A 23,284-nucleotide genomic window follows, 5' to 3' on the forward strand; every position below is an offset into this window, starting at 1 on the left:
ACATTCCCACACCAGGACCCTTCACTGGCTTCCAGAAAAGTGCGGCCCTTGCTGGCGGCGCAGAGTTGAGTTTCATCGGGCGCGACAGGCTGTACTGAAGGTCCCTAGGAGCCGGTGGGGGCTGTAGGGGTAATCTGGCAGGGCGCCTGGCGCTGTAGATATTGCGGTCTTCGCGAGCCCCCTTGTGCGAGGCCGTGTACCCCTTTCCCCGGCTTCTGGTGCTCTCCGGCCGCGGCCCGCTCCCGGAAGCCACAGAAACTGGTAACAAAGACCCTGCTGGGCCGCCCGCTGCCCGGGCTGGGGGACCCAGAAGTCTGGCGGAGTGGCTGGGGATGACCGCGAGCCGGGCCATGAGTCCAAGATCACTGCGGTGAGGGGCGCGGCCGGCGGCCGAGGCGCTGGTGCAGGCCGTGACGCCGGCGCTCCACTCCTCGCCGCCCGCGGCGCTCGGGAGCTGGTGCCTCTGCTCTCCTGGCCGCTCCACTGGGGAAAGTGGCTTCCCGGCCTCTCCCGGGCAGCTCCTGGCCCTCAGCTGCAAAGGAACGGCGCTCAGCCCCGGCCCGAGACCCCGGGTTTCTCTGCAGGACACAGAGGACCTGGCTCTTCCCCGAGGTGCCCCGAAGCTTTGTGTGAAGCATCTGGAGAAGCCGACAGGAGGGATTTTTGTTTTTAATAAAGTTTTTTTTTTAAAGTCTCCGTTTTTAGAATTTTTCGCGGAGTTTGCATTACACTCTACCTCTTCGCCTTCTTTCTCCTGCTCCTGGAGTGGTTTATTCCTCAGCTGTAAACATTTTTACTATCAGTGGAGCAAACCAGAGATGAACGTTTTGTGATTGAAAGTGTAACCATTAAAAACCACGTCGAAATAGTATAGTCAAGATGGACAAAAAGTCCTTCGAGACGGTGCTGGATGAAATCAGAAAGGTAATTGCACTTGATGCCTTAAATTAATCTGCGAAATAGGAATCATCGTGGTTTAGTTTCTTGGAGGTACTGTGTGTAGATTGCACAAAATAAGAATCAGAGCATTGCCTAATTGGTTTGAATTTTCACGTGTAGTGCAGGAGCTCGTGCCTTGATGGGTTTCACCGTACGGATAGCAATGATGTTGTCCCAGTTTGAGAATCAGCGCGGCATTGTGGAATTTGTATTACTCCTCAGTTGTGAAGCCAGCTGTGCAAATCCTTAACAGCTGTGTATTTTCGAATAAGTAATTTAATATTTCTGCGGCCACTTTTTTCCTTTCTGTAACACGAAAGTGTCTGAAAACCAGAAGTACCACGTGGAAAGTTTCTATTACGGCAATGATGTGTTTTTTTTTCCCCCAAATCTAAAGATAGGCAGAATATATTTATTGCCTCGGCCAGAACAAAGTTAGTGTTCTGATGATTAAATGTGGTTAAGTTTACTCTGTTGATGAATTGACCATCGATAACTTGAGTTTCAATTTTTTTCTTATTTTCGTGATTCTTTTTGAGATATAGTTGGGTATCCTGCCTCTAGGAGTGAACACAGCAAAAAATTTTGGAATGTAGTTTTGAGCCTAGCATTATCTGAAGCTCAAAAATTAGTTGCCCATTTAGAATTTAAAGGACTTCTAGTACCATTATTCTGTTAACTGAGTGCCTTGCTTCGCCTTCTGAGCACTTCTGTGGCTCATTAACTGACACCAAAGGAATTGTTACCACGTGCTTCCATGCTTATTATTTATATCAGCTTATGAGTTTTTTACTAAAATTGTTTCTGGAGCTGCTGTTTCATATTGTTTTTTATAAAATCTTTTTTATTGACATGTTTCATTTTTTATATTTGATACTTTTGAATGCTCTTTTTAAAACAAATTTCTACTTTTGTAAATCTAGTTTGTCCACAAGTTTGGAAACAAATACCAATTTGCTAACTGTGTAAAATTAGAGTTTGTCACAATTTGTTCATGAGCTAATTTGTAAATACTGTTTATGAGAAAATAGTTCTAGACCAGCAGATTTCTATTTTTGGATGATACAGGATGTCAGTGTATAATTGTTTTGTAGTAAGAGCAAAAGGATTAGTTATTTTTAATGATTAGAGCCACAAAGCTGTGATAACCTGTTGTTTCCATCTTTAAGCTCTGCAAATACCTGCAAGGGGAGATATTTGATTTCATTGAGCTCTAGATAGTGGAGGTCAAGGCCATCAACATCTCTTTCACCTATTGATAGATTTCTATGCAGAAAAGGAACCATTAACTAAATGTTCGCAGTAACTTTTTGAAATAGGTGGTAAATTCTGTTCCCTTTTGTGAATGTGGAAGCCCTAAAGGAATTAAAATGCTTAGCAAAGACTTTGAATTCACGGACTTTGGGGCTTTTTGTTTTCTCATTTCCCTGGTGAAATACCAAGCCTCAGCTAGACCTTGTCCTCTTGTTTACCTATAACTTAGCACATAATGGGTACTTGACAAATAATAGATGAATTATACATTTACTCTTAAACAATGAAAATTTGTTTGGTTTTCAGATATTGATTACATATTCAGGAATTATCTGTGTAATTTCTACTAATGTGGAATCTGCCTATTACAATTTTATTCCCTTTCTTTATAAAAGTGAGTAGGGAGGCCCTACAATGTGGAACCTGAAAGGATAGACTGTTCTGTCACCACATGACCTTAGCTGCTGCTATGTGCCAGGGCTAAAGAAGCCCTGCCACCATTGAGCTGCTTGGGCAGTTTTGATATATGCATATTACTGTGCTGCTTACATATATTAATGATGTTTTTCTATTTTTTAGGCTGTTTTGACAGAATATAAATTAAAAGCAATTGAATATGTGCATGGATACTTCTCTAGCGAACAGGTACTTTTAATTATTTGTTTAAATGAACTTTTTTACACCATTGTTCTGGTTAATACCAACTTACCAGCTGTTCAAATTCAGAATTGCTTGTACTTTGTTCTTATATTTATTCAGGAACTTTAGAAGCTTGTGGTTTTGACAGAGCCTGAAAGTAGTTAAAAGTGTGAATTAGTCTGGACACAGTAATCAAAAGTTATAAACTTAATGATAAACTTACAATATAATGTCAGTAATTGCAAAATTCAAAAGAAAACATGAATAAGTGATGAAATGTGTTCTTATGTGAAGCCACTAAATAAAAATCTTAGCAATAAGGAAATGTAAACACTGTGTCTAATAAGTAGTTTCTGTCATAGCCAGAAGACTAGTGTTTTAAGCATAATAGTTTAATGAAAACTTTAACCCCATATTAGGAGTTTGATTTCTTTCTTTTTTTCTTTTTCTTTTTTCAAGATGGTATCTGCCATATTCCCCAGGCTGGGCTCTAGCCCATCATCCCCTGCCTCCCCCAATCCCAGGGTCCCCAGTAGCTAGGATTAGAAGAAGTGCAGCCACTGTGCTGGGCAACTTTGATCATATTTAAGAAAAAAAAAAATTGTGTATGTATATAAACATACAGAAGAAGGATTTCTGAAGGGCACTAGGAAAATTCTTGATAGCAAAATCGGGCAGACATAGAAACGTACATTTAGAAAGAAATTGGGAAAGGGTGAATCATGGATGAATCTGCAGACTCAGAGATAGTACTAACTTTTTATTTCTCCAGAGTTTGAATACATGTCAGCTTGAATAACTTTACGCCTGAAGTTCTTCTTAGGATTTGCATCTGTTAGTGCCTTTTTAGGGATAGTTTTTCAGCTTTCCCTTTGCTTCACAAGTTGCTTTATGCTGCTCTTTTTTTAAATCTAAATGTTTTGAAAGATTTATGATTTCTTACAGCTAACAGCTTTTTTTTTCCACATACATGCATGTGACATTTTGTAGAAAACATCTTCCTTTAGTGATGCCTTTGCTGACATCCTTTAAAACTTTATTAAACACTGAGACATTCTGAGTCTACCTTATTGAAGATTGATAGTTAAGTTTTATGGTTTGTAAAGTACAGCCTTCACTGTACAGTAAGAACACTGTTCCCATAAAATAAGGACATAAACTCTTCCCAAAGTAACAGGAGAGTATGCCTAATATGTTATTTATGCATCTCCCTATAAGCAATAAAAAGTATTTTCACTTTCTTCCCATATCACTCTAGTTAACACCATTGACTGGTTCTTGTGGAATAATTAAATTCCTAGCACATTTTCAGGAATTCAGGGTAAAAAAAATTCAGATTTTATGACTCTTCCTATTTTATTCTTCTCCCTTTTGGAGTATCCTCAGAGGCTGTGAACCAGAGTAGTATTGATCATGCTGAGACTTGAAAGTTGAGATCTTGAAGCCCTGCTCACCTCTTACTGCCCATCTCACAATGTCCCCTTCATTCATTTGAAGTTCTCTGGTGGTGGTGGGATTTGGTGGTAGCCTGGTTCTCTGAACTGTGAAAATGATGTACCATTTAAAAACTGGGAGAGTAAATCTTGGTGGTTCTTACATGATTTATGTTATGAGTATTACAGATCCAAATAAAAAGGTAGAAGTTAGTGGACTTACACTGAATCATACTGTCACACCATTGTGAATGATTAAAACTATGCCACTCTCCATTATTGTTTTAAAAGTTTTTCATTCAAATACATCTTTGTGTTCATAAGCTGTCATTTTTATCTCCACTAGTACTTTTCAGATTTTTTGCCCTCATTAGGATACCCCCCCCATTGAATATCTTCCTTTCTTGCTAGACCAGTGCTATCCAATAGAACTTTTATAATGATAGACATGTTCTTCAGCTGCAGTCCCTTATATTAGCCATAAATTTGGTATGACTGTTGAGCACTTGAAATGTGGCTTATACTAAAAAGGAACTGAATTTTGTTGTGGTGGTGGAGGATACTGGGGTATAAACCCAGGCCTTGTCCATGCTACTCCAGTGTTCTATCACTAAGTTACGTCCCCATCCCCCTTTTAAAATTTTAAGACAGGGTTGCCCAGACTGGACTGGACCATGGGATCCTCCTGCATTGCCTCCTAAGTAACTGGGATCATAGATCTGTGCTGCACCCAGCCAGGAACTGAATTTTTAAATCTTGATTTTTAAGTGATTTAAATTTGAACAACCACACTTAACTGTGTTTGACAGCAGGTGGAGACTCTGGTGCATGCTCATCCCCTGGACTTGGGCTGTGTTGAATTTCACATATTGAAATAAATCTTAAAGAAATGTTTGTAAACCACACTGTAATTAATTCTCTGCTTTCAGGTAGTTGATTTACTGAGATATTTTTCCTGGGCTGAGCCTCAGTTGAAAGCAATGAAAGCATTACAGCATGTAAGTAGTTTGTTTTTGCTTAGAATACAGATCTTAAGTATTTTTACTTCTCCCAGTTTTCTTGGATTCATCTTAACTTGTAATGTGTTTGAATTAGAAAAGTTGACCTTAAATTTTATACTTTGATTATTCAAAACTATGTTATAAAATTTTCTGAAGTGTGAAATTTAAATTGCATATACTGTATCATTAAATTGTATGCCACAATGTCCTAAGTGGCAAATTGACAAAGGATTTGAATTCTTAAGTATTTTTAAGCACTTTCTTCTATTGTTCAATACTTATCTTTACCTGCTTGTATTTAGTCTTAGAAGAGTCATCAGGTTACACTTACATGCTTTAGATCAGCACTGTTCAAATGAATTTTCAGTGATGGAGATTTTTATATCTGCACAGTCCATTTTGGGAGCCACTGGTCACATGTGGCTATTGAACACTTAGTCTGAGGAATTATTTTAGTTTTATTTTATTGTAATTAGATTTAATGGGCACAAGTGCCTTGTGGTTACTGCATGAGGTAACATAGCCTGGAGCCTAGATCAACAACAGTATGTAGATTATACAGTGTTAGCTGGCTGCAGAGGAAGATTTTCTAAGAAGTGATTGGCATGAATACTTTAATAGAATCAATTTACAAGACCTAACTTCCTTAAACTGATCTGCCTAAGAAAGAAAGAATTTAGGTGTGTTATGCTTCTATCTACCTCTTTAACAATTGTTGTTTTCTACTTTACAAAAGAAAGGGTGAAAATCTTTGTGAACCAAAAAGATAAGCAGAGTACAGTTATTCAGCAAGAAATATCTGGGAGGGCTTTGCCTTATTTTATCAGGACAGCAAACCCAGGACAACTCTGAGGCCTGCTTGCCTGCCTACCTACTTTATGATTAAAATTTAGAGGTGAGAAGTACATTGCAGGGACAACTCAATACACTTACTTGAATTAAATTAAATCTCACCTTTTCTAACAAAGGAGAGATTAAAAAAAAATTGGATTTTACTGGTGCTTTCACACTGAAGACTTAACTTTGCCAAAAAGGTTGTATAATGAACATTTCTAGAAACTAAATGAGCTAAATTAGCAGTTCTGTATTATTTTTACAAATATACACTATCAGGGGTACATAAATCAGTTCCTTGTAGTACATTAATAAAAGGGTTTGAAAAATCACTGCTCTGAGTTTTAGGAGCTAAGGTATTAATCCTAACCAATCTTAGTTCTTAATTGATTTTTGCATTTGAATTTCTATAACTGTTAACTAACTATGAATCGACCAAAAAAAAATTTTTTTTTCTGGTACCATGGGTTGAACTTGGGGTTACTCAACCACTGAGCCACATCCTGAACCCTACTTTATTTTGTTTAGTGTCTCGCTGTTGGTGGCTTCAAACTGGAGATTTTCCTGCCTCAGTCTCTTGAGCCCCTGCGATTACATGTGTGCGCCACTGTGCCCAGCTCAAATTTTTTGAATGCTCTTCAGAAATAGAGATACCCTAGAGAAATAATTATGTAACATCTCACATCATCTTGGATAGTCACAATGTATGCTTAACGTATCAATCTTATGATGGCTGTTCAACAGGGAGCCCAGTTTAACTAAATTTTGGTCTAGCTTTTGTGACTAGTATATCCTTTGCTATGTAACACTAGCCTCTTGCACAGCTTTTTGGCAAGTGATCTGTGGCATACCTGCTCCCACCTCCCAACTCGGGAACATAATTTTTTCTCACTCCTTGACCAGTTGAGCCTCCTAGATATGTACTTTTCTGAGGAAGGTAGTACATGCTAGTTTCTTTATTCTATAAATGAACGCATTGAGAAATGTGGATTAAAAGAGAGCTCATAAGAGAACTGAGATCTTGATCTGAAATTGTTACATTGAAAGAAAGTAAGGATAATTCACATATTTTCGGAACTTTCATTTGAAGTTTCACCGAAAATATACAATATTTCACCTAAAATGTTTACATTAAGAGTATTTAACTATTTCAAAAAGAGAGCAATTTCGGGTTTGTATTGTGGCTCAGTGGTAGATCACTTGCCTCATGTGTGAAGCACTGGGTTCAATTCTCAGCACCACATATACATAAATGAATAAAATAAAGGTCCATCAAAAACTGAAACAAATATATATATAGTATGTATACATATATATATATATGTATGTATACGTATATATAAATATATGGCAATTTCCAGCATGAAGATTTTACATTGAAAATAAAATTATCTTTTATATTAATAGAAAATGGTAGCTGTTCACCCAGCAGAAGTGGTCAATATACTCAACTGTTTCACCTTCAGTAAAGATAAGCTAGTTGCTCTTGAACTGTTAGCTTCGTAAGTATTTCTTTTTTCTATTTACTTCAAATTTGGATGCTTTTTAATTCTTCTAACTTATTGTTATATCTTAATGTATTCAAATTATATAAGTAAACAAATCTCTCATAAAATATAGTCTGAAAGCATAGGGATGAATTCAGATTTCTTTGTGGATAAACATTCAATTTACTTATTACACATATGGTTGTAACTTAGAAAATAGTGGGGCTTATCAAGATTATTTAATTTGACTTTTCGGCATTTTAGTAGCTTGTTTTGCCTTCATATTCTGAATGACTTAACAGGCAAGTTGGTAAAGACATAGGAGTTTAAGAATTGTCAATAGAATGAACAACTTACAGCAGAGGTTCTCTGTTCACCCATAGCATATTTGGGGATACTTAAGTATTCTGTGGAATAGTCCTTCTGATTAATGTAAATTAGTACAACTTATCTGGAAGGTAAACTTGAAGAGCTTTTAAAATGTCTCTACCTAGGACAGCATTTGATAGGTGATCATGATAAATGTGAGCATGAAGGGAAACGGAGAGGACCTAACCTAATTCTTTGCATGATTGAAAAGTATGTATTAGTTGTTTATTTATGGAGCATTTATTTTACAGTCCTTAATGTCTTTGTGCATGTCCATAAATACACAAAATTAAAATAAAACATAAAGTAAAACTTCATTTTTAGATTAACTGTATAATTTTTATGCATTTAATACATGGTTTATGGGGCTGGGGATGTGGCTCAAGCGGTAGCGCGCTTGCCTGGCCTGCGTGCGGCCCGGGTTCGATCCTCAGCACCACGTACAAACAAAGATGTTGTGTCCGCCAAAAACTAAAAAATAAATAAATATTAAAAATTTTCTCTCTCTCTCTCTTTCTCTCTCTCTCTCTCTCACTCTCTCACTCTCTCTTTAAGAAAAAAATACATGGTTTGGCTCTATTGCAATAACGTTCAACACCATCAGAGAGGGTATATTTTCAAGATTCTCAAAATAATCATTTTTATTTACAGTATTACTTTGTCACTTTCCAGTAATCAGAAAGATAAACCTCAGTTCAGTTATTATATTTATCTTTATAATATAAATTGACCTATTAAAAGTAAATAATCACATTTTCTCCCTATGTCACGGGAAAGCTTTACTCAGGTTTGTCTGTGTGGTAATCAAAAGCTGCTGAACTCTGTGTGTATTCTTAAATGAAAAACTAAATTGTATTTTCTTGGTAGAAACATTGTCGATGCACAGAATTCTCGTCCCATTGAAGATTTGTTCAGGATAAATATGTCTGAGAAGAAACGGTGCAAAAGAGTACTTGAACAGGTAATTGTTCTCAAGATTGCTGTGCCATTTTTTCTGAATGGTAGCAGATGAAAAAAGCACCTGTCTTTTTTCTCTGTTAACTTTGAGAATAACCCGAATGCTGGTATGTGATGAGTTAGGAGTGTACATTCCTGCAGCTCATGGAGTAAAATAGATCTGGTTGAAGGGGATAGTAGAGCAGGGAGAGATGGCTTGAGAGTGTAAAGTATCACATTGTGCCCCATGAAGCTGTTACGTCTTGGTCCTTTGATAGCTTTGCCATTGCTGCAGATTTTTGTCTTTAATTTTATGTATTTAGGAACTTGATTTTTTTCAAATTTGCTTTGTTTTCAGGCTTATGTTAATTAAATTCCTAAGAGATTAATACCAAAGCCAAGTTCCGGTTTATTTAAACCTACCAAAGTGGGAAAAGCAGTTCTTGTCCAAGCCTAGAAAACTTGATATGTCATCTAAGTTAGTAAGTTCCTGGGATTGTGATGTCTATAAATTGAATTAATAATTCAGAACCTCCTTGAAGAAGATGCATATTGCTCTTGTAACTCTGTCCTATTTAATTCTTATATCTTCCTCTGAGCTTAGGGAGGGTAGGCAACTTTGCTTTAGTCCTATGTTATTGTAGTAGAGATAAGGTCTGAACCTACAATTCTTTTACTTTTTAATTACTTCATTGGATTTCTTGACTGAAATCTTTATGGTATCATGCCTCTGCCACTGTTGTTTTATTCCTTACAAAGCGTTTTGTTGATGTTACCTTTTGACACAGAAGTTCCACGTCTAAGAATTTTTTCCAGTGGAACAACTAGAAATACAGTCTTATCTAAATGCGTTTACATAAATTTATAATAACCAAAAATAGGGATGATTTTTAGAGCTGAAGTGTTTAGTAGGGGGGCTGGATTATATCACCGATATGATATGTGTTATGGATGAATTTATGAAACTGATATAACTATAAAAAATGTGTGTAAAATCATGCATACTTGTAAAACATCTTTTTATATATGTAAAACCATATAATCACAATCACACATATATTAAGTTTTACATGTCTATATATAGCTGAATATTCCTGTAATACAGTATAGTCTTGTTGGAATATATTTGCCTTATACAGTGTTTATCATTCATCTAATAATAATTTTTTTTAAGAGAGAATTTTTTAATATTTATTTTTTAGTTTTCAGTGGACACAACATCTTTATTTTTATGTAGTGCTGGGATCGAACCCAGTGCCCCGCGCATGCCAGGCGAGCGTGCTACCGCTTAAGCCACATCCCCAGACCTCATCTAATAAATATTGAGCTCCAACTCTGTATATGTGAAGCATCATTTTAGAAGCTAGAGATCTAGTAATGAAAAGCCGAGACCCAAATCCCTTCTGCTACTGTGTCTCAAGGGTGTAACATTATTCTGGACATCATGTGGTCAAGTGTATTGAGCAATGCAGTTTTTTGAACAGTAGCATCCTCTGTTATTTGTTTGTATTTTTCCCACTAAAATGTAAACATCTTCAGAGCAAGGACTTTGCCTCTTTCACCCCTGTGTTTTTCTTGCCTTGCCTTTAATGAACTTGATGTTTAAAGATTTGGACTGTATTATTTCTTGTTGGTTGGTGAAATGGAACAGATTTGATAATAAATAGACTTTTTTTTTTTTGCACATAATTTAGAGAATGCATTGTGAAGATTTCTTTGTTTAAGGGTCTGTTAGTTGCAATTTAAAGTATATTATACCATTTTAATAATTCCACCTAAATAAAGTGATTTTGCATATTGCCTTTGAACATGTTAATCATTGCAAGTGCTGACTGATGTGTTAACAGATTGAATGTGATGCTGTTCCTTAATTCATGTTTTTTAGCTGGGATTCCTAGTAACCAAAATATTTGATTTTATGGGTTTGACTTTTTATTTTATTTTAACCACTCTCCTTTTTTTTATATTACAGGCTTTTAAGGGGGGCTGCAAAGCTCCTCATGCTATGATATCTTCTTGTGGAACAATCCCAGGAAATCCATATCCCAAAGGAAGACCTAGTCGTATAAATGGAATTTTCCCAGTAAGAATACTTTTATGACTGTATATGAAACTTCTCATGACTAAGTGTGAAATATAACCCAAGTTAATGATATTTAAGGGAAAATACCAGTTGATGATGCTTCTGCAAAGGAAAGGAATTTCATCATGTCATCAGCATAATTCGTGGATTCATCACTGATTGAAAGTTCATGTGTAAATTTCATTAACATTTGTGTAAAATCTTCAAGCCAAACAAAAAAAGATGATGATTTTGTTTCCGTATTTTAAAAGTACTGATTTACATTTAATAAAGGAAAATTTCTCAAATCCTCAGTAATTTTCAGTTTTACAGTTAAATATGTTTGGGAAACTTTGCATGAAAAGAGGAATCTTAGGAACTTCATCAGGATCATGCAGCCAGCCAGGGCAGAACTGGGTCTGGAATTCAAGTCTTATTCTTACCAGCTTTATCTCTTATTGTTGTTTTCTGTTTTAATATAATACAATGTGGTTGTTCTGGCTTGGGTTTATTTGAAATCTCAATTACCTTTCTTCCCCACTCCACCCCTCTTTTTTTTTTTTTTTTTTTTTTAATAACACAGGGAACCCCTTTGAAAAAGGATGGTGAAGAATGTACAAATGAGGGCAAAGGCATAGCTGCACGGATTCTTGGACCATCCAAGCCAGTATGTATGAAAATAAAAGAGAAAATAACTCTTAACTCCTAGTAGTTTTCTATTAAATTGCAAAGTTTAATTATGTTAGAAATGCTGGAAGAGTAAGAGAGAGTAGCCTAGAGAAGTATAGTGTAATCAGCAGTGTTAAGACCCCTTTTGAGGTTAAGCATTATTTTAAAGTGAGATGAGTTAATTATTTTTATTGTTTTCTCTGGACACATTCAGTTGTTCAGTTCAAAGTGTGATGTTTGCTTTAACAGATTCTGGTTTAACAAAACTGGGGTTAATATTAGTGAAACAAGAATGACACCAGGAGACTGAGAATCTTTTCAAGGGTGTGATTATGGTGATTAGAATGTAAACGGAACAGGCAGAGATAGCCCTATGGGTTTAAAGTATTGTTAGAATTGAAGTATTAGAGGCCTGTACTCAGCCACCTTGTAATCTCTGCCCATCCATATGACAAGAATGCCAGTGGCTGTTTTTTGTGACAGCTAGAAAGAAACTGGGTCCCTTTCCCCCAGTGGGTCCCTTCTGCACTAAAGGCATTCATGCTTGCCCTCTCTAGGTAAAAAGTACAGCATTTGCCTTAGCTTCAAATACTTGCAGTTCTCTAAAAACCCATTCTTTGAATATTTGTTATTTATGTAATGCCATCAACTATAAAAGTATTTGTACATTTATGAATTTTAGAAAATGAAAAAACCCTGAAATATTCAATTCCTAATTCTAGTATACATTTTTATGAAAGTTGTTCAAAATGCCAAATGCTAAAACAAACAGTGCATTTATCTTCCAGAAGAAGAAAAGAGGGTAAGAATGATAGGATGAATTCCTAATCAATTGAGGAGGATATGGCCATTGGGGTTCTTATGTAGCTGAGATTCCAAAACCTAGTGGATTTATTGCATTAGTTAAAATTAAGAGGAGAGGAATCCTTGGATTAATTTAGTCTGGATCAGAGAGTAGTTTGCTATTTAGGATAAGTTCTAACCCTTCATTGGAGATGATTGGGTAGTGAAATTAAAAAAAAAAAAAATACTTGGCCATTTTTGGCAGAATTTACTTTTCAGAATACCTAGAAACTACTTTTATTAAAGCAAAGAAATTTCCCTCTTTTATGCCATTTCTTAGGCCAGTAGCATTTGATCTTTGGGGACATTTTTAGCCTATTAGAACTAAACATTTTAAAAGGCAGGTTGTATTTTGTTTTACCAGGAGACATCTTACTTGGCTTCCTTCTAACTGCTGTTCTTGTCCCGTCTAGCCTCCTTCGACATACAACCCACATAAACCTGTTCCTTATCCCATACCTCCATGCCGGCCACATGCAACCATTGCACCAAGTAAGGAGTTCTCTTATTTTTACTTCTTTTTCTTTTTTCCTGTTTATTAATTTGAGAGTAAATTCTAATTTTATGTAATTGAGAAACCTGCAGCATTTATGAAGTTCTCTGAGAGTTTGCTCACAGTCAGCTACCAATTTTTAGGTCTGCAATACTATATCAGGCAGAGTTTATTTTCCTTGTGGTATTTATTTATATTTGTTAATATTTATTTATATTTATTTTTCTTACTATAAGTTATTTGCAGATTATTTTTAATCATTCCTTATTATGGGTTTTCACTGTGGTAAATGACCTTGAATCTTTTTTATTTTTTTGGTAATTTAACTTACAGTATTGTCAAATATAGATATCTAAATTAAATGAATGGCAGATTCTGCCTGCCATGCCATTCAGTGAACTTATGCCTGAAATGAACATGTAATGGGAATAGCCATCTCCTGTTATCTCATTATCTCAGTTTTTATTTAACCCTAGACCCAAATCTCTATAAATCTCTATAAATCCATTATATAAATAATTTCAAATAATAAATGAGATAGCTGCATTAATATTCTTTGAACTCCTAACCACAGAAAAATACTAAATTACATATATTCTATTATTTTAGGTGCTTACAACAATGCAGGTCTGGTACCGTTAGCCAACATGATAGCTCCAGGTGTACCCCCTCCATCTCCATATACTCCGAATCCTGTAGGAACAGGTAAAGTCATGATATTTGGAGTGTTAAAAGTAACTAAATTAGTCATTCACAAACATACATTTGGCAGGGACAGTTGTTTGACATGGCATGTCCTAACAACAGGAGCACAAGCTCAAGAGCCTTACCAGTGTGGTATGAGTCATTGGTAACATTGGGCAGTTTTTATAATCTTAATGACTTCCATTTCTCCATTTGAAATACAGAATAATACTTTAAAAACTATTGTTTAGTAACATTCAACTAACATTAGAGAGATGATCTGCAATGTGCTATATATATGTAAATGAAAGAATGTGAACAAAGTCCTGTTTGCAAAGAATTTGCAATCAATGAGAAATATAGGCAAGGAAGGAGAAGACAATTTCAGTTTATTTTACTTCATTCATTCTAAACTGCACATTTTTATAGGTTAATTTCTCTGAAATTGGAATGTGCTTTATAGCAAATAGCAGCTTAGATTCTGAGATAGAAGAAAAATGATTATTTCTGTGAAAAAGTACAGGTGGTGTGCAATCTCAGAGGAAGGGCATCCAAACCAGTCTTGTTAAAATAAATATGAGTTGCTTGTGTCATGTATCAGTAGACATGGTTGACTCAGTAATGTCCTAAGTTGAAGCACAAACAGGTAAAAACAGACTGGTAATGAAATACTGTGAGAGGAATGACAAGGTGACAATAAGGTAGTTTCTCTGTGGCCTAGAAATACCTGGGGCACAGTTAAAAACATCTTCAGTAGAGATTCTGCTTCAGTGGATGAGAGGTGGTGCTGTGGTATCTTCAGTTTTCCAATGACTCCAAGTGATTCTTATCTTCAAGCATGTTTGGGAAATACTAGAATCTGTGCACACAGAATTCCCAAAGTATCAGCATATCAGGGTTTTTTTAAAAGACTGTCTATTAGCTGGAAAGTTAAAGAGAACCGAGGGTGTTGTGCCTCCAACCTTTTTTTGAGAATTTCAGACACTAGGACAGATGCCTGTCTGGTTTGCCAAAGGAGTGATAGAGAGGGAAACCAGAATTGATGGATATTGGTATGTGGAGCAGAGGGTGGAGTAGCAGAGGATACTCTGCCCTAAGATAATTTATTTTGTGCATATTGGAAGGGTAAAACCCTATGGAAGAGTTGGACACCCCGTGTCTTAGAGGGACAGGAAGGGAGTTGGAATCTGTCCTCCTGTAGCCTGAGCTCGGCTGCCAGTTGGCATGATTGTGCCCACTCATTCTTTAATGACAAGGGTTCTACTTGAGTGCCTTTGAGCCACATGTTTGAACAGGGGCAGGTTATTATAGAAAAAAGAACCATTTCTCATGGGTGATAAACTTTTGACAAACTATGAAGAAGTAATTAACTTAATGGTACAGTGTACAGTTTGGCTAAATTTCTCCTACCATAGGGAGCAAGGACTTTGAAAAGGTAGTGCGAGCATTCCATTTGAGACCCAACATCGAGGGGAAAAAAGAGAGTAAGAAAGTAAAGGGTGATGAGAAGGGTTCATACTGTATATGAAGAATAAATATTTTTTCATTTATTGCCAAACTCTTCTCCAGCAACCCTGTACCAGTTACATCTGTCCATGAGCATATATGAATTAGTTTCTTCACACCTTCTCAACATGGTAGATAATCAGTTTTCTAATTTTGCCAATTTAATAGACTGTAGAGTGTGTGTGTGTGTGTGTGTGTGTGTGTGTGTATGTGACAAAAATTTAGTTTTTATTTGGATTAATTATATTTTACTTAGCTCTTTGTTTTTGTGCCTTGATCAGGACATCCCTTCCTCAGCCAAAAAGTATGAAAGTATCTTGTATACTCTCACATTACTTTAATGTTGATTTTTAAATATGTAGCTTTTACTCTACTTGCCCTCTTACACTCAGTGGATTCTGCTCTCATTCACCCAGCAGCCGCCTCCTGCTTCGGTCTTCCTAGTCTTCCACTCCTATAGGCAGCAGTGCGGAGGGGCCTGCTGGTAGCTTAGCCAATAAAAATGGTCTCTGCACTCTAACTGCAGGCTGCACTCTCTCCTGCATTTACACTCAGGCTGGCTCCTTTTCAATAATGTGAATTTAAACCTTGACAAGTTCAGGGGAGACCAGCAGGGGAAGAGAATGGGTTAAGAGAAAGGAAAGAACAATCATTTATAATCCTCTCAGATTCATTATGACTTTTGTGTATTTCCTTTATTTCTCCATAGGTATTCATTGTGTTTTCTAACTTAGTGTTTGTATGTTCATATCCTTTGTGTTTCTCATTTTGATACCAATCTCTGATTGTTATGGTGGTGAAAAAATTTGATTAAAGTTTGAAATCAACTTCTGTTTATTTACTTTTACATAGAAAATGAAGACCTTTCCAATCAGTCAAAACCTACACAAAATCAAAGTAAGTACCAGATCTGATCCAGAGATAACATGTCTTCATGGTTGTCTGCTCTTTGTTGTTCACTGAGGACAGTTTGAATTGATTATATTTGGAATGTTCTAAGAAAAGTTTCTGGATAAAGAATGTAATTGATACTTACTAAAAGTGGCTTGATGAAATGCATATAATAACTACATTTAAAATTAATCCTATTACTTTAATCTTATTTGCAAAACTTGTAATGAAATCTAAGTGCTGTGTAGCAAGTGGATCCATATTTACATTGTGTGATTTTGAAAGCCTCATTTCTTTTTGATATAAACACATGGAATGATAAAAATCCTTTTTGACAAGTGCTATTTTGGATTCTACTTTTAATTATTTCAGTATTATTAAACATAACTGAATGTAGAAAAGAATAAGTGATGCCAAAGCAGAAAGTAAATTGAAGTGTGGCCAGGACAGTGTTGTCCCATGGCAGCAGCTTGATACCATTATATTCTTCCTTTCTTGGAGGATATGAGATGGTTTCAGCTATGAGACCTGGAGTAAGTTCTTATGTAGCAGAGTAGCACATGAATCTAATTACTATAGCAGATGGTTTCAGTGGGGAAATTCCCTTCCCTGAGAACAGTACGTATAAAGGGTGCTTTTGAGCTGATTTCTAAAGGAAGGAGCAAAATGGGGTGAAAAGAACACCAAGTAAGATGTCAGGATACCTAGTTTCTCATCCTGTCTCTGGAACCACGAGGTTTTGTGACCTTGACTCATTTAATTTCTATGGAAAGATGATTAGGGAAACTTCATCCTTTATGTTCAGCTTTATTCATGAATCTGTTTTTGGAAAGAGGTAACCAGGTGTCATAAATACCATTGGTAGGAGTAGCATAGTTTGATTTCCTATGCTATGTTATGTGAACATGATTAGGAGTTTTTTCTTATTTTTTTTTTAAACCATGTTAGGAAACACTAATAAAGACAAACTAATGTAATAGTTAAGAGTAAGGATCTGACAGGACTAGGTTCAGATCTTGGCTTTACCACTTAATAGATGCATGATCTTTTAATAGCTTGCTTAGCCACACTAAGCCTATAAAATGGAAGTGTTACTGTCTATCTCAGGATTAATTTGGGAACAAATGAAATGATAGCTATAGATTACTAGCAGGGGTTGTGACAGATAGTGTTTTAATTATTAACTAAATTATATAGCAGAAATTGATGTTTATCATAGTATGTAGTTGGGATTTTATAGGGGTTTTTATTTCTTTTTTTAAATTTTTTAATATTTTCATTTTTAGGTGGACACAATTTTTTTATTTATTTTTTTTTCTATGTGTTCTAAGGCAAGCAGTCTGCCATTGAGCCACAACCCTGGCACCTTGTTTTGTTTCATTTTTAACTGTAGGCACAATTATTAATAGGGCAAAGCTTGTGCTTTATTATATTAAAAAGTATCTAGTAGAAGTAGCTATAAAGATTACTCTAGGATTAGCTTGGTTTTCTCTTGAGATTATCATTGACTATATAGTCTTCAGCACATAGTTAAATTGGATAGTGGATTCTCAAATTTTTCCAACCATTGTAGACTTAAATACTTTTTTGGTACATTATTTACAAAATGAAAATTAGAAATATATTTCTTATGTGTCTAGTTCTTATGAAATAAGATTAAATCCATTTTCATAGGTACTCTAAAATGATAGTCTAGCTTTCCTGAAATTAAATCACTACTTAACAATACAAACACGGTGGGACTAGAATATAGTTCAGTGGTAGAATGTGTGCTTTAGTTCAGTCTCAAAGCTTGCCCTCAAAAAAACAAAGGCATGACTATGGTTTAGGCTTGGCCTTTTGAGTTTGCAGTTTTATGCATTTATGTATTATGGTTTGTGAATTTTTCCTCCTATGTTTCTATTGTAAAACAACTGCAATGCTTATTCAGCCCAGTGTACTCTTTGACCATTACAAATGAATTAGGTCTATTTGTTTACCTCTATTATTCCTTGGATGTCCTTCCCCTGTGATTAACATGGCATTATTTCATTAACATGTCATCTCTTCATATCAAATAGTTTTACACATGCGAAGATGTTTAAATGTCTGTTTTAGTTCATAAAAATGATTTCAGTTGATTATCACTGCAGAAGGAACATTCCCTGTTGAAACGGTATAAGTACAGTATGAGTGCAATATTGGTCAGTATTAGCAAATGCAGTAAGTGGGGACCGTACATATTAATAACATGTACTACTAAATTCACCTCACTGGGTGGCAACAAACAATACTGAGAGAGAGGGACGTGAATCCTGGAAGACCTAGTATGTCCCTGAAAGGGAAGTGGTGTCATGAAAGCTCTTGAGAAGAGGACTGGTTTGTTATTATTACTCTAAGTAAGTGATTTGAAAGAAAGAAAGTCAATGTACTAACACTAATCACAATTAAATGATTTTTTTTTTATTTTAAAAAAGTAGAAAAATATGAAATTTTCTAAGCTTCTCAAGGCTTCCTCAGTGTGACTTGGTGGATGTTCTGGGCACTGTCTAGAAGACATTTGGATCTGACTGAGACTTCAGAGTGAAGATAGGATAGTGGAATCTAGAAATTTAGATATTTCAAGAACTGACTATAGATGTCATATATTTGTGAAATATGACAAAAATCATTATACATTTCTTTGGAGTTTAAATTGGACATTTCGACATAATAAATTCTTGCCTTTTTCTCTTCCTCACACAGCATTTTCTACCCCAGCAAGTCAACTCTTTTCTCCCCATGGTTCTAATCCTTCAACACCTGCTGCGACTCCCGTCCCTACTGCATCCCCAGTCAAGACAGTAAATCATCCATCAGCTTCAGCAGCTGCCACCGGTTCTGGAATGAACATGCCCAATACTGTCCTCCCTGTGTTCCCAGGGCAGGTCTCCGCAGCCATTCATACACCTCAGCCATCGACGCCAAACCCTACAGTTATCAGGACCCTCTCATTGCCTACGGCACCCGTTACTTCCATCCACAGTACAACATCTGCTCCTGTTCCTTCTGTTTTTTCTGGCCTGGTGCCACTGCCAGGTCCTTCTCCTACTCCTAACCCAGCCCCTCAGGCCACAACCACACCTCGGGCTACTCTGGCTTCCAGTGAATCATTTACTTCTACTTCTGCTCCTTTCACTAGCCTCTCCTTTTCTGCCACCTCTGCTGCTGCTTCTACCAACAATCCAAATTCGGCTTCATTATCTTCGGTTTTTGCAGGTCTCCCCTTGCCCTTAACGCCAACCTCCCAAGGTGTATCCAACCCGACTCCTTCTGTAATTTCGGGTGGTTCTGCCCCCAGTGTTGCTGGTCCACTTGGTGTAAATAGTCCTCTTCTGTCTGCTTTAAAAGGCTTTCTGACATCAAATGACACCAATTTAATCAACTCCTCTGCTTTGTCATCTGCTGTCACGAGTGGGCTGGCTTCATTATCCTCTCTTACTAAGCGAAACTCTGATTCTCCTGCTTCAGCGCCTAGCAAGTGCTATGCACCCCCAGCTGTCCCCACCCCGCAGGGGTCTTCCACTCCTGGGCTGGCCATGTTCCCAGGCCTGCCATCCCCTGTGGCTAACCCAACTTCCACTCCCCCTACGCTGCCTGTGCAGTCTCCTTTGGCTACTGCTACGTCCTCCTCAACATCAGTGCCCGTTAGCTGTGGCTCCTCAGCCTCCCTTTTGCATGGCCCCCACCCAGGTACCTCAGACCTGCATATTTCACCTACCCCTGCAATTACTACCATTCCTGTAATGATCAAAACCGAGCCCACAAGTCCTACTCCCTCGGCCTTCAAAGGCCCATCTCATTCTGTGACTCCCTCTCATGGCACTTTAGGTTTGTCAGGGACATTGGGTCGTGCATATACTTCGGCGTCAGTGCCCGTCAGTTTATCTACTTGCCTTAATCCTGCATTATCAGGTCTCTCCAGTTTGAGTACTCCCTTAAATGGCTCAAATCCCCTTTCTTCTATTTCCCTTCCACCTCATGCTTCCTCCACTCCTATTGCTCCCGTGTTTACTGCTCTTCCTCCTTTTACTTCTCTGACCAATAGTTTTCCTTTACCTGGCAACCCATCTCTTAATCCATCGGTGTCTCTTCCAGGGTCATTAATAGCCACCTCATCTACCACTGCCACCTCCGCAGCTATGCCTCCTAGCTCCACGGCAGCTGTTCTCTCAGGGCTCTCTGCCTCAGCACCAGTCTCGGCAGCACCTTTCCCCCTCAACTTATCCACTGCCGTCCCCTCACTTTTTCCAGTTACCCAAGGACCTCTTCCCCCTTCAAATCCCTCCTATCCTGGCTTTTCTGTCTCCAATACCCCAAGTGTTACCCCTGCTCTCCCTTCGTTCCCGGGGCTGCAGGCGCCCTCCACAGTCACAGCTGTCACACAACTACCTGTCGCAGCTACGGCCCCGTCACCAGCTCCTGTCCTCCCGGGATTCGCTTCAGCGTTTAGTTCTAATTTCAACTCTGCTCTTGTTGCACAAGCCGGGTATGTGAATAATGTGGGAATCGGATTGAATCATTCTTCACCTAACATGTAATTCATTGTCTTAAGTTATTCAAATGAAAGTCAAAATGTAGTCATTCAGTCGTGCTGAATTATGTCTTTCTGGGCCAAAACGTCAGTGCTCAAAAAATGTTTTATGGCTCTTGGACTGTTAGTTTAGATGCATATAAAATATTAATACTTATTAGCAAAGTTGTAGAATTTATATTTGGTAATTTAACTTGCTTTCAAAATAGGAAGAATTATATGTAAAACACAGACTGATGAATTCAGAATAATACACTTCATAACAGTAAGTTCTACATTAGTGAGTGGCTGACTTTTATGGTTTTTTCCAACAGAAGAATAAATTCTAAGTTTTTGTTTTGTTTTCCACACCTTAAGATACTACTTGGTAAATCTAAAAAGAACTTTGCTATCTTGTCTGCAGTTTGACCTGTTTTTCTATCAATTGTTTTAGTTTATCGTCTGGACTTCAAGCTGCAGGCAGTTCTGTTTTTCCAGGCCTCCTGTCCCTCCCAGGTATCCCTGGGTTTTCCCAGAATCCTTCACAGTCATCCTTGCAAGAATTACAGCATAATGCAGCAGCGGCACAGTCAGCATTGTTACAGCAGGTAGGCAGGCGATGTCTTGCATGAATAAAATGGTCACCCATGTAATGGTAATCAGTAATGTTGATGTTGTGACATCCCAGTATAGGCAAAAAGTGCCTCTTATCAGAATGCCTAGAGTTTTAATATGTAGTTCTCCTCAGACTTGCAAATTATGCTTATCTTCTTTCAGAAGAATAACAAAAGGGTAGGATAAAGTCCATCTGTATTGAGTTGTTTTTCCCACTTAACAGATTTTTAAAAATCTGTTTGGAGATTTTACTTAATAAAATGTAATCTTTATTCCTGAAAATTAAATTTTAACTTGTCTTCTAAGTTATAATAGGCCTTTCAAACACATTGTAGAAAACCTGTTACTCTTTCTTTGCAAGAATATTTTTTATTTAATTGGCATTTCTATGTCTCTCCTCCACTTGAAGAAGACTGAATATTTCTTTAAAAGATTCAGCAAATGTTCTTTTGCCCAAAATATGTTCTTCCTATTCTGATTATCTGAAGTGTGGCACAGGCCAAAGCAAGTCAGGTTTAATTGAGCTTGGCCCTGTGCTAACCTGCATGTGTGTTCTTCTCTCTTTCAGGTGCATTCAGCTTCAGCTCTGGAAAGCTATCCAGCTCAGCCTGATGGGTTTCCTAGCTATCCTTCAACACCAGGAACTCCATTTTCTTTGCAGCCAAGCCTGTCCCAAAGTGGATGGCAGTGAATATTTTTTATTTTTTATTATTCTTGGGAGCAACATGAGATTTTCTTAAGAACTGCAGTGAACAATCTGACAAATGTGAAGTTGGCCAAAAGTCAGAATATGAAAATGAGGATAATCCTAGGAAAGTTGTGGCAAGAATTTGAAAAGTCTGGTTGCATTTTTTAAAATGGTTTTAAGTATGAATACTCCCCATTTCTTTATGTAAATATGCTGACAATAAATTGTATGGAGAATAGTATTTAAAAAGTATTTGGGAACTTTTCACCTCCCAGTCTACAAAATTTTGAATCATGTATGTGATCTACATAGAAAGAATATTAAGCAGGAGACTGAACTCCTTATAGCCGAATACAGCCTTAAATCTGCTTGTATAGCGTCCATGGACAGAAGTAATAGTTGTGCCTCAGACTTATGGGTTGCATGTGGCCCTGGGGGACTTACTACCCTTGGTATGCATGAGTGGTTCCTATTAGCATCAGTTGGAACTCAATACTCCATATGTATACGCAAAAGGGAACTTGACACCCACTGTTATTTTTTATTTCTGATATTAATGATCATACATACTGCTGAATTTAACTCAATATATTTCAGGTAAGTGAAAATGGTGCTTAATGTAGTCTTCAGAATGACTTTCAGGTTTTCGACTAAAAATATATATCCAGAACTACTTTCTTACAGAAATATAAGTAAGGGAGGCTTATGATAATATTTGCCTTCAAAACATTTTTCCCAATCTCAGCAGTATCCAAATGAGTGAGGAACACTTGACTGACTCTTGGGCCACCTCTATTACTCATTGTACTCTGGAAGCTCTTGGTGAATGTTTACAATCATGGGATGTCGTATTTCTCTTTGTACTTAAAGTCAAATGCTTATCTGAAATAATTATGTGACAGCAAATAGAGAATACTTGCTCTGTTAGTAATGCAGTGTGTACTCTATTTAAGGACCTGTGGTAGTATAACATGATTGAATGTCATTAATTTAAGAATAACAACTGCCACATTGGGGGCGGGGGGTGTAGGAAGAATGAATTCCAATCCTGTGATTAAAATTGTAAATTATAGAATCTACTGTAGTACATTTCAGCATCTAGAAGTTTTACTTTTATAAAGATGGTGTCTGGAAGATGTTGCAAATGTATTTTCCTTCAACATGGGGAACAAACTTTTTAAGTATATTAAATATTCCTGTATGGTTAGTTTTTAACAATTTTTTAAAATAAACTTTATGGATATGACAAATATTTTGTAAGTGTTTTATTAAATGCTTGGATAGGGTTTTTGGGTTTTTGTGTATGTGCTTGAACGAACATACTGAATGGTCTTTGTCTGAATTTATTTGAAACCCTACTTATACTACTGATTACCCAACCCTTTAACTAATATGCTAAAGTTATAACTA

General features: G+C 36.9%; 1 protein-coding gene across 2 annotated transcripts; it reads left to right on the forward strand.

Moving 5' to 3' along the window:
• Positions 1-130: 130 nt before the first annotated feature.
• Positions 131-23,061, forward strand: Proser1 (proline and serine rich 1). Of its 2 annotated transcripts, XM_076872449.1 has the most exons (13): positions 131-924; positions 2,773-2,838; positions 5,195-5,263; positions 7,508-7,602; positions 8,824-8,917; positions 10,865-10,975; positions 11,538-11,621; positions 12,880-12,958; positions 13,569-13,664; positions 16,002-16,046; positions 18,765-20,547; positions 21,026-21,179; positions 21,755-23,061. In XM_076872449.1, exons 1-13 carry the CDS (start codon positions 880-882, stop codon positions 21,875-21,877), a joined length of 2,844 nt encoding a protein of 947 aa, XP_076728564.1. In that variant the 5' UTR covers positions 131-879; the 3' UTR covers positions 21,878-23,061. The 2 variants fall into 2 exon arrangements, with proteins under 2 accessions (XP_076728564.1, XP_076728565.1); XM_076872450.1 differs by lacking the exons at positions 131-924; positions 2,773-2,838; positions 5,195-5,263; positions 7,508-7,602; positions 8,824-8,917 and adding an exon at positions 9,308-9,374.
• Positions 23,062-23,284: the final 223 nt, after the last annotated feature.

This window comes from Callospermophilus lateralis, chromosome 12 (assembly GCF_048772815.1).
Source record: "Callospermophilus lateralis isolate mCalLat2 chromosome 12, mCalLat2.hap1, whole genome shotgun sequence".
In the NCBI taxonomy this organism is placed as follows: Eukaryota; Metazoa; Chordata; class Mammalia; order Rodentia; family Sciuridae; genus Callospermophilus; species Callospermophilus lateralis.